The sequence below is a fragment of the Anguilla anguilla genome, chromosome 9, assembly GCF_013347855.1.
Source record: "Anguilla anguilla isolate fAngAng1 chromosome 9, fAngAng1.pri, whole genome shotgun sequence".
NCBI lineage: Eukaryota > Metazoa > Chordata > Actinopteri > Anguilliformes > Anguillidae > Anguilla > Anguilla anguilla.
This window is the reverse complement of record NC_049209.1, coordinates 52,971,262-52,986,653: the sequence shown is the minus strand read 5'-3', so window position 1 is coordinate 52,986,653 and position 15,392 is coordinate 52,971,262. Positions and strand designations below refer to the sequence as shown.

General features: G+C 47.6%; 2 protein-coding genes and 1 long non-coding RNA gene across 7 annotated transcripts in view; 2 read left to right on the top strand and 1 right to left on the bottom strand.

Annotated features, from left to right (window-relative positions):
- Nucleotides 1–449: 449 nt before the first annotated feature.
- LOC118236426 lies at nt 450–3,558 on the top strand. Its single transcript, XR_004767035.1, has 3 exons — nt 450–777; nt 2,218–2,656; nt 3,471–3,558. It is a non-coding gene; the product is annotated as an uncharacterized LOC118236426 (long non-coding RNA).
- Nucleotides 3,559–3,568: 10 nt separating this feature from the next.
- Nucleotides 3,569–8,149, bottom strand: LOC118236425 (beta-crystallin A1-like). 2 transcript variants are annotated; one of them, XM_035434800.1, is made up of 6 exons: nt 7,880–8,149; nt 7,138–7,195; nt 6,163–6,281; nt 5,714–5,855; nt 4,874–5,016; nt 3,569–4,186 (listed from the first exon to the last, which is right to left on the bottom strand). In XM_035434800.1, the coding sequence occupies exons 2-6, from the start codon at nt 7,174–7,176 to the stop codon at nt 4,039–4,041; spliced, it is 591 nt and encodes a 196-aa protein (XP_035290691.1). In that variant the 5' UTR covers nt 7,177–7,195; nt 7,880–8,149; the 3' UTR covers nt 3,569–4,038. The 2 variants fall into 2 exon arrangements, with proteins under 2 accessions (XP_035290691.1, XP_035290690.1); XM_035434799.1 differs by having other exon boundaries at nt 7,138–8,149.
- Nucleotides 5,016–15,392, top strand: part of LOC118236424 (beta-crystallin B1-like) — a 10,515-nt gene continuing 138 nt past the window's right edge. Inside the window, exons 1-7 of one of the 4 annotated variants that reach the window (XM_035434798.1) lie at nt 5,016–5,130; nt 5,636–5,755; nt 10,992–11,072; nt 11,462–11,580; nt 13,025–13,166; nt 13,534–13,676; nt 13,867–15,392. The exon at nt 13,867–15,392 is cut by the window's right edge and continues 138 nt beyond it. In XM_035434798.1, the coding sequence (XP_035290689.1) occupies nt 11,004–11,072; nt 11,462–11,580; nt 13,025–13,166; nt 13,534–13,676; nt 13,867–14,038 (645 nt within the window). In that variant the 5' untranslated portion in view covers nt 5,016–5,130; nt 5,636–5,755; nt 10,992–11,003 and the 3' untranslated portion in view covers nt 14,039–15,392. Of the gene's footprint in view, nt 5,756–10,991; nt 11,073–11,461; nt 11,581–13,024; nt 13,167–13,533; nt 13,677–13,866 lie in introns of all 4 variants that reach the window. The other 3 variants (XM_035434797.1, XM_035434796.1, XM_035434795.1) reach the window with 3 other exon arrangements.

Here is a 15,392-nt window from a genome sequence, read left to right as displayed (position 1 = left end):
GCTGATAGAAATGAGCAGATCCCTGAAAATTTACCACACATATAGACCAGGGGTGTGAAACTAGATTCCTTTCAATCAGCAGCCAATCGAGGCCTTGAGAACGAGGTGTGTGGATTCCTTAGCCACATTCTTTAGTGACTAAAACGAACCACTGGTGCCGGGAACACCTTGAGAACCAACGGACACTGCGGCCCGCCAGGACTGGAGTTTGACACCTGAGATATAGCCCTGGGCTGCCTGACCCTGTTCCTGGAGATCTACCATCCTGTAGGTTTTCATTTCAGCCCTAGTTTGGCCTCACCTGATTCTACTAATTAGCAGCTCAGTGAGATCGCTAGCTGCTGAACGAGGTGTGCTTTGTTAAAGCTGGAGTGAAAACCTACAGGATGGTAGATCTTCAGATACTGGGCTGGGCCGCCCTGATACAGGCTATGGTTAAGCAAATTTGGCAGCCCTCAAACAAATCTGGCCCTGTTTTTCTTTTCTTTCATGTAATTAACTGAAGAGTTAGCGCTGCTGATTGGCCAGAGTATCTTCACACCTGGAGGAGGAACATGGGGAGGAACCTTTGGGTTCAGTTGGCCAGTCCAGAAACTGGTGTGCTTCGGATGCCAACAGTACACACATGATAGTGGTTGAATGAATATTGTTAAAAAATTGATTTTCCAGCTGGTCTAATACAACACCCTCCTTCCTGGTCTACCTGCTTTGGAACATAAGGCCTCTGCAGCAAAACCATGGTGCTGCTTACCTGATCTACAAGCTAACCAGGCTCAGGTTTGTATTTATATATATATATCATGTAAATATAGCATATCACAGCACATCAGTAAGGGTTTCGTTTCACAATCGTTGTTTAAAACCAAGTCGATGAAAGAGTATAAAAGTGTGTGTTCCAGCGTTTCCTTGGAAACGTTTATCATCGGGGAGTGACACTAGAGGCCAGTTATACGTGGGAGCTCACCGCCCGTGACCGAGCAGTTCCAGCGCGTGGTTCCTTGGTTCCCTCGCTTACTCCGTGTTATCGTGTCTTGTCGACGCATGCTTCGACTGCAGTCAGACCGTTATTGCTTTGACAACCTGAATAAATCGCGCTTTCTCACGCACAGAAAAGCACGCGTACACTCCGTGTTGTTGCGGGAGACAGTGAGGAGTTTATTCATGACGCCCCAGTAGGGCTACACAGTAACTCAAAACATAGAAAGAAAAATAGACAGTATAATTACTTGGATGTCTACAAGCATTATAGAAAGTAAGCTACACGTTCTGGAAACAATATACATACATGGCTACATGGATTTTTGAGAACGTCGTCATAATACTGCATCCTGAAAAATATAATGGTTATTCGTTTGATAAAAACACACACACACACACCATAGACAGTTCTGCCCCTTTGCCATGTCTTGTCTCATAGAAACATGCAGGCCTCTATCATAGAAATCAGGGACGGCTCCAGGTGGTACCCACATGTTACACCCCCCCCCCCCCCCCCCAAGCCCCGCCCATCCTGTGTTATTGTTGTCTCATCGCGCGTTAATGTGCATTTTACCCTGATTGTCTCCTGAGATATCGCAATGTTTATTTCCTTAGTCTGCATGTGCTGAGCTCAGCAGTTCAGTCCCTCCTCCTTCTGGTTATGTTGTCTATTCACCAGCTGTTTATTACTGTAAAAAAAGCCTCTAAGCAGGGGAACCACCAGGGATTTTGGGCCCCATGAAAAGACAATTTTTTTACATTCATAAAAAGTTCAGACGCTGTGATATTTCAAAATCACTGTGTTAAGACTGGAATATTAGCACCCGCCCCTGTCTCTGCCTTGAAAGATGAGGTATCAGAATTGCACAAAATTGCCAAAATAGTGAAAAAACTGTAAATGCAAATACTACCTGCAGATGGCAGTGCAGGCCAAAAAAATTGATGGCTTAAATTAAACACAGAAAATCCTGAGATACTGTTCTTCACGAGTCTATACAATTTATGCCGTTTTTTTCTTCATATCTTGGTTGTGTTCCATGCTCTCGTTACTGGGTTTGAATGGAATCTTGCTTAATTCCAGAACCCTAACCTGCTTTTCCAGAATCCTAAGCTGGGTAGTTATCAAGATTCACCTGGTTCCAGAACCCATACCGGCTGCTATTGGCTTGTTCCCTTTTACAACAGCATTCAGACGCATATTTATGAGTTTAATAATGTTGCTCTTTATTGGCTTAGCAGATCCCCTGCCACAGGTTGATATTCCCAGGATCAAAAGAATTCACAGCTTTAAAACATTCCCTACATTGAAAATGGATGTTCTCCCTGCTGATGTCCAGGTTACACTCTTTGCTCAAGGGAACATCGACTGTGCCCCACCAGAGAACGGAACTCGCAGCTCCCTGTTCCTCACCCTCTGCACCACATCAGCTCACATCCTCATTTTACTTTTACTTCCTTTTTTTTCCTCCAAAACTGACTTCTGTATAAGGATATGGTCACATTTTTTGTGATGATTTTTTTTTTTTTTTTGCGTATCTTGTTGGATTAAAATAAAGTAAACAGGCTGTTTGCGCATGTAATGCTATCATTTCATCCCTGTGGTTTCTGAAATTCAGTTTCTGTTTATACCATGTAACACGCAGCATTTCTTTTATAACCACGATTCCCGGAACATATGGTGAGCGCTGCTTTCTGTAAATTCGGTTCGGCCGTTCAGCCGTTACCTTCACACGTTCGCAATCTCGTGACAGTTAATATGCCGTATGTCCTCTGTGGAAAAACGTGCCGCTCGAAGTGTTTTTGAGATTATGATTGTTTTATTGGCCATTAATACACGGTAACTGGGAAATGGGCAATGAAGGTTGAAATGAGCACTGCAGTGTTTTGGCATGATTTGGGCTTTCCAGACTGGGATAAAAGGGCAAAGAAACCATAAAACATGTTTATTCTGTGCGTCCTATCAGCTGCAGGTGCACCTGCTTCTATCTGTCTGTTAAGGGACGCTAACCTGGGAGGATATTGTGAGGCATTCAGGCAATAAAATCATCTACTGCTGTTTGTTTAACTGAGGTTTTTTTTTTGGTCGAGTTGGCACTTTTCAAACAGACCACAAACTGGGCATTCCTAAAAGAAGGGCTAATGTTGCCATTATACTACGGCCTTTTATGTGAATTGCAATAAAATAATCTAGTTTCAGAATGTTTTCTGATTGAGACGTTATGAATGTCAAAATTTCATCCGAATACAGAAGCCAAAAACCAGACTGAATGTCCGCTCACCTGTTGCACTTTTTCCTGTCTGGTATTTCTAAATCTGGCAAATATGGCCACTTACCTCTGCCAGTACATTTATTTCTTTGAAAACTGGGTCTCTTTGAAAACTGGATTTCTTTGAAAAACCGACTTTTTGACTTCAGATGACTTAAAGCTGAAGTGTCTCTACAGGTGGCAGTCAAATGTGTTTTGATCTCTTTATTGAACATGTTTCTTTAGCTCAGGGTCACATGGCAGGTGTGGGCTTATGGGAGGTCTTACGTTCAGGTGCATTGTGGGAGTGCAGCGTGGAGAACCAAGAACGACAACCAATCAAGAAAGATGAAGATGGCAGGCACTCCTTTCCTTAGTTTATTAATCATTTCTCTTTTTCTAGTTCATTGTCTTTATTAATCTTTCTTGTACAGATGGTACTGGGACAATGATCATAATGATTATGATGACAATGATAATAATGATTATGATGACAATTATAATGATGAAGATGATGAAGGGGCAGGAGGAGAATGCAGCATCTTGCCGTTACTACACAGACACTCTTTGTTTTTCTTCTTTGTCTCTCGCCCTCTCTTTTCTCCTCTCTCTTTCTCTCTCTCTCCTTCTCTTTACCATTTCATTTTTGTCCCATCAGTGACGGGTGGATGTGCCGTGTGGGGGCTAGAACCAGAGAATGGCCGGCCTGCCATGCGTCAGACCCCCCCTGCCCCCCCGGCACGGCACGGCAGAGAGAGGGAAGGTTCAGGAGGAGGAGGAGGAGGAGGAGGAAGAGGAGGCCGGGGCCTTCCTCTCACTGCTGGATCCGTCGGATGGACTGCACCTGGAAAGTCTGGGCGTGGGTGCCCCACTCCCTGTAGTGCTTGTACTCCCCAGCATGGCAGTCACACTCCATAATGTACTGGTAGCCACGGTAACCGGGGAACTGGTAGCACACCCAGCTAGTGAGGGAAAGGGGGGGGGTGAGAGAGGAGGACAAAGAGAAGGCCAATCAGACGAGAGCGCACTTGGGTGTTCCGGAATTCCCTAAGAGCACATTCCGGTTTCCACATTCCACGCAGGTGGTGTTCTTATTGTCTGACAGGCGTTGGTAACGCTGCATATTCATGAGCTGCGTATTTATGATTATTCATGAAGAGGCCGGACAAAGGACAGAATAACCATTACCAGTATGATTGCCCTTGGCCCCAACCCCCGCTCATGAATATTCATAAGATGAATCAAATCGTATTTTGCAATGTTTCAGCTTGAATGGTACAAAAATAGATTTTTTTGAGAATTTGGAGCTGACCATCTGGTTGGTCTATAGAATCTGTTCCCAGCGTACGTGACAAAAAGCGACATGACCTTTTCTAACATATTTGTGTGTCATTTGTTAAAAGGATAATTTTTTTCTGGGTTCAAAAAATCAGGCCCACTTTAAAAAAACATGCAAACTTCCTGTCCTGATCTGGGTTTGGCGGTACTGATCTGGGTTAGCGATACTGATCTGGGTTAGCGGTACTGATCTGGGTTAGCGGTACTGATCTGGGTTAGTGGTACTGATCTGGGGTTTAGCGGTACTGATCTGGGGTTTGGCGGTACTGATCTGGGGTTAGCGGTACTGATCTGGGTTTGGCGGTACTCACGCTCCGCTCATGACCTGCATGGAGCCGATCTCGTTGCTGAACCAGCCCATGGCCTGCAGGGAGGGGTAGTCATCACAGATCTCCCACTGCCGCCCCTGGAGCCCCTCCCCCTCGTACACCATCATCCGGGACTCCTTATGGGTCTGGGATCGCCCAACGGGGGACAGAACCAGGTCAGAGACCCGGGTCAGAGAGACAGAACCGGGTCAGAGAGACAGAACCGGGTCAGATCATGGGAGCAGGCGGAACAGAACCAGGTAAGTTTAAACCATAGAGACCATAGAAATACAAACACTAGAAAGGCTAATTAAATGACATGATAATTATGCTCACCGGAATAACATGTTTTAAAAGGGCGGATTAGTTAAAACAAAATATAAAGCGGACACAAATGGGAAACTGCTTTGCATCTGGAGAAGGTTAGAACACAGGCGGTTTATAGGGTTATGCATTAGCTTGGCATTTACTCTAATTGTTAGACTATCATGTATTGTTTAATGTCGGAATTGGCTTGACCTGATCCCATACAGTGTTGTTTAGCAGCTGCAACAGCGATTCAGACAGCCAAGCGTGTGAAAGCGGTGGATTTGCAGACCGGATAAACCCCATTCAGCAGGTCTGTACGCTGGTATTTTTGTTATTCAGATGCAATCACATCACGCACACCAGGAGCTGCCAGGCTGTCTAGACTGACGAGAGCAGAATTATGTTTGTGTATTATGTATGATGTGCCATCAGCTCCCCTCCCCTGCGCGGCTGCAGGACACACGGCCTGGGTCCTAGGCACGCGAGCGTCCGTGGTGGCTCCTGGCCGGGGGCGTGACAGGAAGTGGGACTCACGGCGGAGCAGACGGGCCGGAATGACATCATCCTCTCGATGCGGTAGGCCGTGTTGCCGCTCCAGGCCTCCCAGCGCGGGTAGTCTCCCCTCTCCAGGATGAACTGCTGCCCACACAAGCTGGAGTGCTCGTAGCCCACCCAGCTGTGCACACGGACACACGCATACACACACACATACACATGCACGCACACGCACACGCACGCACACACGCACGCACGGGCACATGCGCACACATATACAGATGGACAGACACAGATACACACACACACACACACACACGTGCAGACGCATAAACACACAGACACACACACACAGATAAACAAACATACAGACACAGTTCTGGTTAGTCTGTTCTTTCCCACTTTTCCTCAAATACCAGAACAGTATCTTGATTGGTCACCGAATGGTTGAGGGGTCAGGGGGCGGAGAAGAAGGTCAGGTGACTCACGCCCCACACTCCACCTTTACGGAGCGGATGTTGTCCAGGCCGCACTCCATGATGTTCTGGCAGCAAGCGGTGAACTCCACCCGCCTGCCCTGGAAGTACTCCTGATCGTACACTGTGATCTGGAACAGGACAGAACCATACACACACACACACGCGCGCACACACACACACACATACACACATGCGCGCGCACACGCACGCGCGCACACACACACACACGCGCACACACACACATACATACATAGAGGCAAGGTGAGCGTGCACAAAATGTCCACTAGACAAGCTAAATGAGCTAAACATTCCAAACGTGCTAAACAAGCTAAATGAGCTAAACATGCTAAACGTGCTAAACAAGCCAAGCGAGCTAAACAAGCCAAACGTGCTAAACAAGCCAAGCGAGCTAAACGTGCTAAACAAGCTAAATGCATTAAGCAAGCTAAAGGAGCTAAACACACTAAACGAGCTAAACATGCTAAACAAGCCAAACAAGCTAAACGTGCTAAACAAGCTAAATGCACTAAGCAAGCTAAAGGAGCTAAACACACTAAACGAGCTAAACATGCTAAACAAGCCAAACAAGCTAAACGTGCTAAACAAGCTAAATGCACTAAGCAAGCTAAAGGAGCTAAACACACTAAACGAGCTAAACATGCTAAACAAGCCAAACAAGCTAAACGTGCTAAACAAGCTAAATGCACTAAGCAAGCTAAAGGAGCTAAACAAGCTAAATGCATTAAGCAAGCTAAAGGAGCTAAACAAGCTAAATGCATTAAGCAAGCTAAAGGAGCTAAACGCACTAAATGAGCTAAACTTGCTAAACAAGCTAAATGCGCTAAACGAGCTAAACATGCTAAACGAGCTAAACGCGGGCAGGGGTGTAGGGGTGCTGTTCTTAGCCAGGGGTGTAGGGGTGCTGTTCTTAGCCAGGGGAGTATGGGTGTGGTCCATACATCCAGGACAGAAGGGCATACACACCTTCCATGGTCCCATCGGCATAGGGTTCGTCGAAGCCATGATATTCGATGCCTCAGTGCTGATCCCAGAACAGTCACCCACAGAGACACAGACACACACACAATCAGAGTTCAGAGGGTAAATCTGATCCCAGAACAGTCACTCACAGCTCAGAGAATAACAGAACAGTGTGAGTCACACAGGTGGGGTACTGAACGCCCCCCACCTGTGCATCAGACAGGGTGGCTGGGAGCCAGCCTTACCCTCAGGCACGATTCTAAAACCCCACTTCGGCTTCAGTGAAAACGCAGGCATTATAAGATCATTATATGAACACGTGAGCCGTGAAACACACCCTGGATAGAAGGTATCTACTGCGCTAGAAAAAATGTGACTGTAAAAATAAAATTAAAATTTCTGAGTTGGGCGTGTCCGAAAACAGACCCTCTAAATCCCCACAGAAAATGAGCTTATGATATTTCATATACAAGCATACTAACAGCAAGCATATAAAACGTAAATTTATGTGTATCCATAGACAAGGTACATGGGTCCACGGAAAGCATGCTGAATTATCGTATCTCATAATTCATAATAACCAGGCAAGGCTTTTCCATCAAAATACTGACATCTCATTCAAATTGCATTATGCAGCCCTCTCTGTGGAATCACTAAGCAGTGGGATAGAATATTAAAAACAGAAGAAGAGGAATGGATTAAAGTGAAGGGGTGGAAACGTGCGGTGACCTGAGAGAGGGCTTACCTGACTGTCCCGATTAAAAAGTTAAAAACGGTGCGTTTGTGGTGACTGGGGCCCCACAGAGTGATGTTCTCCTCGAGGGGGAGAGGGGTTATTTATAGTCAGGCGAGCTGAATGGGCAGTCCGGGTCCTGGCTGGGCTGCAGTCAGCACATTGCTTTGGGGTCCTTTGTTCCAGTCTGAGCCTCTGGCTTTGCCCCCCTGTCTCCCCTGCCCAAAAACGCAGCTGGGCAGGTGGAGCAGGGCAGGGGAGGGTTGAGTAGGGTGTGATTACGGTAGGATGGGGTGTAGGGGGTGTAGGGCGGGGCAAAGGGGTTGGGGCTGCAGGGTAGTATAGGGTGAGGCGGGTCAGGGTGTGGTTAGGGTGGGGTAGGGGCAGGGGGGTTGGGGCTGGGTAACAGGGTTTAGGGTCTGCCAGGGCAGTCCTGGGAATTTGAGAGTTTAGGGAGGGGGGCGGGGCAGGGTACAGTAGGGAGTGAGGGTCGGGCAGAGAAGGGTAGGGTATCTGGTAGAGTGGGGCAGGGCAGGGTGAGATGGGGGGCTTAGGGTAGAACCTGCTGACCCACCCCTGACTCCCACAGTAAACCGCTACACACACGCACGCACACGCACACACACACACACCACCTTACAGTTCCGTTCCTTCGACTGCAAAACCCCAGCCACTGTCCAGCAGCAGTTAAAGAAGCACCTGATGCAGAATAATACAGATCTGAGTCAAGCGCAATAAGAATGAGGACAAGTCTGCAACGGACGAGTTCAGCCACTGTGATCTGGTCAATAAGTGAAACCATTATTGGTGAATACAGGAAATTGTAAATAGTCTCAACCTCTGTCGTGGCTACAAGGTCGATCGACGTCAGGTCATGACACAGCCACTTCTCTACCTGTAATAAATCAGTGTTTTTGTGCTCATTGAATTATTGACACCAAAAAAAATCATTTCTGCCCCAGCTATCGATGGCGTATTAACCTCCATGACCGATGTTGATTCGATGACGAGTTGACGTCAAAACATTTGGGGGGTAGCCAATTGAGCAAGGGCAAGTAGTAGGGGTAACAAAAACTTGCGAATACTCCCACCCTTCCGTGATGGGAGTTACCCCCCCCTGCCCTAGACGGTGACGGTCACAACCTTGACCCCTCCCTCGTCCGAGTCTGGCGGTATCTATGGCCTTATTGATTACCTGTGTGTCGCGTTGTCATAGTAACATATCAATTGGAAGTTCCCCTGTATTCTCACATCGAGGTATTCCTTGCAAGAATACGCGCTAATTGTAACCTTGTGATGTTCTAATTAAACCAAGCGCAGCCAAATTAACTTCATGAATGAGCAGAGCAGCAGTCAGGATTTGAAATTATATTTTATGGATTACAATGGTTATAAAGAAATTAAGACGTTAATGTGAGACGTTTTGAGCTTTTGTGTTAAGAGTTCTGCACTCCCACATAATATTTTGAAAAAGGAATCTTTTAATTTTTTTAAGTGTGTGTGAGAGAGCCTGTGTGCATGTGTGCATGCATGCGTGTGTGAGTTTGCCGTTTGAATGGCCAATCTGTCGAAACTGACATTTTGGCTTGTTTACTGGTGCGGTTCACAGGGGTCGAGTACAGGTGGTACAGAGTCCAAAATTCTCAGATACACAGTCAGAAAGGAACACAGCACTACGCCAAAGAGAGGCTCACTCAGATCACCATGGTTACGCCCCCCCCAAACCCACACATCACAGGGTCATCATCCTAATCCCTGATCCTACAGGGTGGAGGTACCTGGTGACTCGCTGGTGAGACGCTGGGACCAGGTAAGCCGCAGGTGAGCACGAGCATGTCCGTGAGCTCAGACACAACAGGTTTCAGACAGACAGACAGACAGACAGACAAATAAAGAAACAAACAAAAATAAACAAAGGAATGCAAAAAGAGAAGGTAGTGCTACTACTGCTGGCCAATTAAAAAACAAACGAGAGCACCACCTGACCACCCCCCCCCCCCCATCCACACAATGGATGTGTCCAGGCTGGGGTCTGACCTCAGCACATTGTTCAGCTGACTGGCCCCTGCAGGGAGGGAGGAGGGGGGGTGGGCAGGTTTTTGGGAGAGGAGGGGAGGGCGGTTTTCTGCTGATTATACACTGAGAGGGAGGAGAGCGGGACAAAGGCAAGTACCCCCGATTCAGCAGAATCCCGCCCCCCCCCACCCCCCAAAAATAATTAATTCCCATTTACCCAATGGCAGACACACTCCCTCAGACTCACATGTTGAGAGTGAGGAGATATAAATGTGTAAATGAAACGCACTGAGTGAGTCAATTCAGCTCGGACACTCATCTTCCTCTCACAGCCCATCCTCATCCTCCTCCTCCACCTGTGGCCTTCAGGTGAGATTCTGGGACACGGGGGCCGGGGGGGGGGGATCTTGGCTTGGCTTTCTGTCACCTCTCTTTTTAATGCTGCCTGCTTTCTGCCCTCAGGAAATACAGTGCAGTTCCACTTTCCTGCCCCAAATATGCTATAGCAAAAAAAAGACCTATTTACTTGCTTTTAAATGTACTGGAAAATTACCAGCCTCCAAGGCCAGCAGCCACATATCCTCCTGTGCTGCGATATCCTGCGGTGTGGTGTGACAGTCAGTATGGAAACTGGGAAATGAGTTCAACACCGTGCAGTTTCAAAATAACTTTTTATTTTGAGGGTGTAATAACTGTGTCAAAAATGAGGCACAAAACCACGGAGCAAAAACCATTTCTGTTGCCCTGGAAATGGGCGTTTCGTATTATAGTTGTGATCTGTGAGCAAGCATAACCTTAGGGTAATGTTAAGATAATGTTATGGTGATGTTAGCATAAGCTTAGGCTGATGCCAGTATAAAAATGTTAGCATAACCTTTGGGTGATATTAGCATAATGTTAGCAGAACCTTTGGGTGATGTTAGCGTAATGTTAGCAGAACCTTTGGGTGATGTTAGCGTAATGTTATCATAACCTTTGGGTGATGTTAGCATAATGTTAGCATAACCTTTGGGTTACATTAGCATAATGTTAGCATGACGGTGCTAATGTTAGCATGACGTTAGCGCTAACCTTAGGCCAATGTTACCGCTGTCTGTGTCGGTTTCAGGCTAGCGCCACCATGTCTCTGTCCGGTGCCCAGGGCAGCGTCGGCGGCCACTCCACCAGCATCGCTGTGCGCACGTACAAGGTAGGGCCTGCCACGCCTGCGCAGACCTGCGCAGCTGCTCTGCAGTCTGACTGCAAAGCTACAAACACACAGCACTGGAACAGACTATAAATACTCTACAAAAAAAAACTGTGAAATAAGCTTTATAAATATTAAAATTCACTGAAATAAAATAGAAATGGCCTTTAACCAGATTGAAATTGACTGAAACAGGCAGAAATAGACGAGGGAAAAGAACAGTGATACTGACTGAATGAGTGAAATGTGCTAAAAAAAAAAAAAGACTGAAATGTAGTAAAGTGTGAAACGGAGGAGCTGCCGTGGAGGATTTGGCACCTGAAGCCCCGCCCCCTGCCCCCCTGCCCCCCTGCCCCCCTGCCCCCCTGCCCCCCTGCCCCCTGCTCCCGCAGATCTGCCTGTTTGAGAGGGAGAACTTCCAGGGCGCTCGTCTGGAGCTGAAAGGGGAGTGCAGGAGCCTCGGTGAGAGGGGACTGGACCGGGTCGGGTCCCTCAGCGTGTCGGCCGGACCGTGAGTCCTCACCCCCTCCCTCCCAAAACCCGAAAACCCATCCCAGCACCCTAAACCTGCCAAACACCCCCTCCCTGCCCCAACAGGTGTTGTTATATGCACTCAAATACAAAAATCATTTGTGCGCAATATTAGTCCGAGATGCTTAACTGTACGTTACTAAAAACGTTTTTATTTGTTTATAGGCCTATCTGATAGGACGAGAACCGAGACTACTTTTTTGTACGAAACAACTTTAGAACGGATATTACATCACCGTTTTAAATATTGCCTTCTGTAAAGTGACACTTAACCGAAAACGACAACGGCAAGCACCCGCCGACTGGTGTCGCTCACACCCCGCAACAAATACTTGCCAGAGCTCGACGGTTCCACCTGATGGCGGCAAGTTGAACTTCAGGTGACGTAATCGGTGTTTCGGAGAAGCTGGTCCTCTGCAGGCTGGAGTCCAGCCTGTAAGATTACCGTTAGAAACGGCGAGAAGGAGCCCTCCGAGAGGCGAAGAGCACTCGCGGTCTTAAAAGCATTTTCATACCCTGCTCCCGGTGGAGCGTTCGCGTTGGTTTTTATTCGAACCGCGCCCGATTAATTAGGTTTAATTACACTCTTGATTGAACACGGACGGACCTCTATTCGATCTCTTGATGGGTTTCAGCTTTTACAGTTCCCGGGATAAATGTGCTGGTGTCTGTGTTGTGTTACCGCGGAAGTACAATGATACCGTTAACAGTGCGTTTATTCAACATGCATGTTAATATACGTCGTAGGTATGCTTAAATACACAGCATACAAAGTTCCGACCAGTAGTGAATTTGCAGCTCTGTCAACCCTGATTGGTTAATTTAGACGGAAACACCGCCGTGTTGAACACTGACAGCGGAGCTTTAAATGAAACGTTTCCTAAATGTCGTCTCACGCCACCTTTTCGAGCGCAGAAGCTACTGAATTGCTTACACAGTTCGCATAACCATGGAAACCTGATTTCAGTTTCCTCCTGACGTAATTACTCAAGAGCAACCGCACTACTCAAAACAGGCGACACTGGCTACTGTATTTATATTTATTTTTAGGGTATTATTTTTTTAATTTATAGATTTACAGGTTGCAACATTTTAAGATGGACACACTGACCTTTAAAAAAAATCTGTGTACAGTCACAGTTGTGACCATAGTATAACCATGACAATGACATGACCAAAATGTGACTGACTCAAATGGCAGTAACCACGTCTAACCACAACATGACCATCTAGATACTATTTAGTCTGCAGGTAGTCAGAGCACTAATTTAGTCAGGAAAATGGCGGGCATCGTTGGGCTGAATGGCCTGTTCTCGTCATTATGTGATGTCATGGCCGTGGCCACACCTCCTCCGCATGCGGTTGCCACGGCGCTCTGACAGTCATGTGACCGCGGCGTGGCGGCGTGTGTTTTTCCCGCGCAGGTGGGTGGGGTTCGAGCGGCAGAACATGGCGGGTGAGGTGTTCGTGCTGGAGAAGGGGGAGTACCCGCACTGGGACTCCTGGCGCAATGGCTACCGCCGCGATCATGGCGACAGCCTGCTGTCCGTCAGGCCCGTACGCATGGTGAGTGCCGACCGGGCCCGGGTTCGAACCCGACCGCGAACCCTCGCCATGTCTGAATCTCCGCTGTACGGCGCTACTCACTCACTGTATGATACACATGAGCAGAGCTGGAAAATCCAGGCTCAGAAAGTAACAGTATTTTGTTCAAATCACCTGGATTTGCTAATTAGCTCAATTCTTCAGACAGGAGGTAGAGATAATCAGTGAAATCAGCTGGGCTGAGTGCATGGGTGGAAGAAACACATGGCAGGACTTCTACTTTCTGACCCCTGGACTTTCCACCTCTGCACATAGATGGTAAACACATCGCAATCATGATACCACCACCACCGATGATGATGATATGTCCTGGCTGTTCTCCCGGTAGGACAGCCTGGAGCCTAAGATCTGCCTGTTTGAGGAGATGAACTTTCAGGGGCGTAAGATGGAGGTCTGTGATGAGGACATTCCCAGCCTGTGGTCCCACGGCTTCCAGGACCACGTCAGCAGCGTGCAGGTCACCGGTGGCACGTGAGTCAGCGAAGAGTGTGTGTGTGTGTGTGTGTGTGTGTGTGTGTGTGCGTGCGTGTGTGTGTGAGAGAGCATGTGTGTGTAAGAGTGTGTGTGTTCAGTGTGCTGTTCTGCACTCTTCTTATCCATCTATCTCCATCTCTCCACCCTCTGCCTATCTCCATCCCCCTCTCTGTCTCCCCGCGTGCAGGTGGGTGGGGTACCAGTATCCAGGTTACCGGGGGAGTCAGTACCTGTTGGAATGCGGCACCTATAAGCACTGGAACGAGTGGGGCGCGGCGCGCCCCCAAATTCAGTCCCTGCGTCGCGTCAAAGACCTGCTCACCCATCTGCGTGAGGGGTTCAAGATGGCCGCCGTGTAGGGCGGGGCGGGGCGGGGCACTCTACCGGCGCTGTGCCTGCCCTGCTGTCCAAACTCCTGCCTTCTCATCCGTGCAGTTACTCAGTTACTCATTAATAAATTAGCTTAAGTAATTAGTTTGATGAACTTCATCTGCTTCAGATTCCACTGCCATGCCTGCTTGTGAACAGCTACTCTTAGAATACTGATGATGATGATTATGATGATGTGTTTTTGCTTCCAATGTCCTCTGGTCTTAAATATGAAAGATTTATAGAATTATATTCTACATAACCTTCCATCTGTATATTCATGCAACCTGATGTTTCAGAAGCGTCCGACATCTGGCTGTCAAATCAGCTGCTGTATCCGCCAGGCCTTTGGAGAGCACTGAAAGATGGCCCTAAAAATAATCCCCCCAATCTTTCTTGTTCATCATAAAGTTGGGAAAACCTCCTGCTCGCGCTCGACTCACTCCAGCGTTCGGCTCACCCTTGAAGTTCTCCCAGACGGAGAGTGAGGAGATGTTTTCGGACAGGGAATAACGGTGCTTTCTCCCCCCCCTGCTGTTACTGAGAAGGACAACGGGCAGCTTTGGTTTTTGGACATGCCCTGTTCGTCTCTGTGATCGAACGATCTGAAAGAGCCGCTTTGTGCAGTAGATTTCTCACGGATATTACCATCTGGAAGACAGGACAGGAAGCGTATCATGCATTCAAAAGCATTTAATTCTTTCATATTCACCACTTGAAATGAAGATGAAAATGCTCTTTGAAATCTTTGAAACTGCCGTGGTGAGGAACTTGTTGAAACGCGCTCGCATGATGTTGCTGTCGTCTAATTTTTTCTGCATTCTTTAGGCTGGATTGTCAGAGTGTGTGTGTGTGTGTGTGTGTGTGCGCGTGCACGCGCGTGTGTGCGACCTGGGTCAAATATAGAATGCTTTTAACCCCTTAAGCAATAATATTAAAAGTCTTTCAAATATGTATCTGACCCAGATCCTTTAATATAAATGCTTTGGCTATTACTTTGCCAATTAATCAGTCAGAAAGAACTGCGGTGGGTTTGGAGTGCTAGGCTACAGGTTCTAAAATAAGTCTGGATGAATTCACAGTCAACGAAAGCCAGCAGTGACGACAGGAAGAAGGGAAAACGCGGTTTTTGCAGCTGGGATAACCGGTGTTACCGTGAGCTCTCCACTTCATGGCCGTTCACATCCGTATTTTCCTGGAAGAATGAGCGGCATCTTCAGTGCCCCACAGCGCCTCCTATCGGTGGCATGTTCAGTCAGAACTGTGACGTGTAGATTCCCGTCATGACATGCTTGCCTCGCGGGTGTATACCTGGACAGTAGGCTAATCATCACTGCCGAACGA

Excerpts from the sequence above, each read along its gene's own strand:
- LOC118236425 (XM_035434799.1), bottom strand. The coding sequence starts at position 7,176 with ATGGCTTCGACGAACCCTATGCCGATGGGACCATGGAAG. Across the intron at positions 5,856-6,162 it reads GTAAAGGTGGAGTGTGGGGC|CTGGGTGGGCTACGAGCACT; the intron begins GTGAGTCACCTG and ends CCGTGTGCACAG. Across the intron at positions 4,187-4,873 it reads ATGCAGGTCATGAGCGGAGC|CTGGGTGTGCTACCAGTTCC; the intron begins GTGAGTACCGCC and ends TTCCCTCACTAG.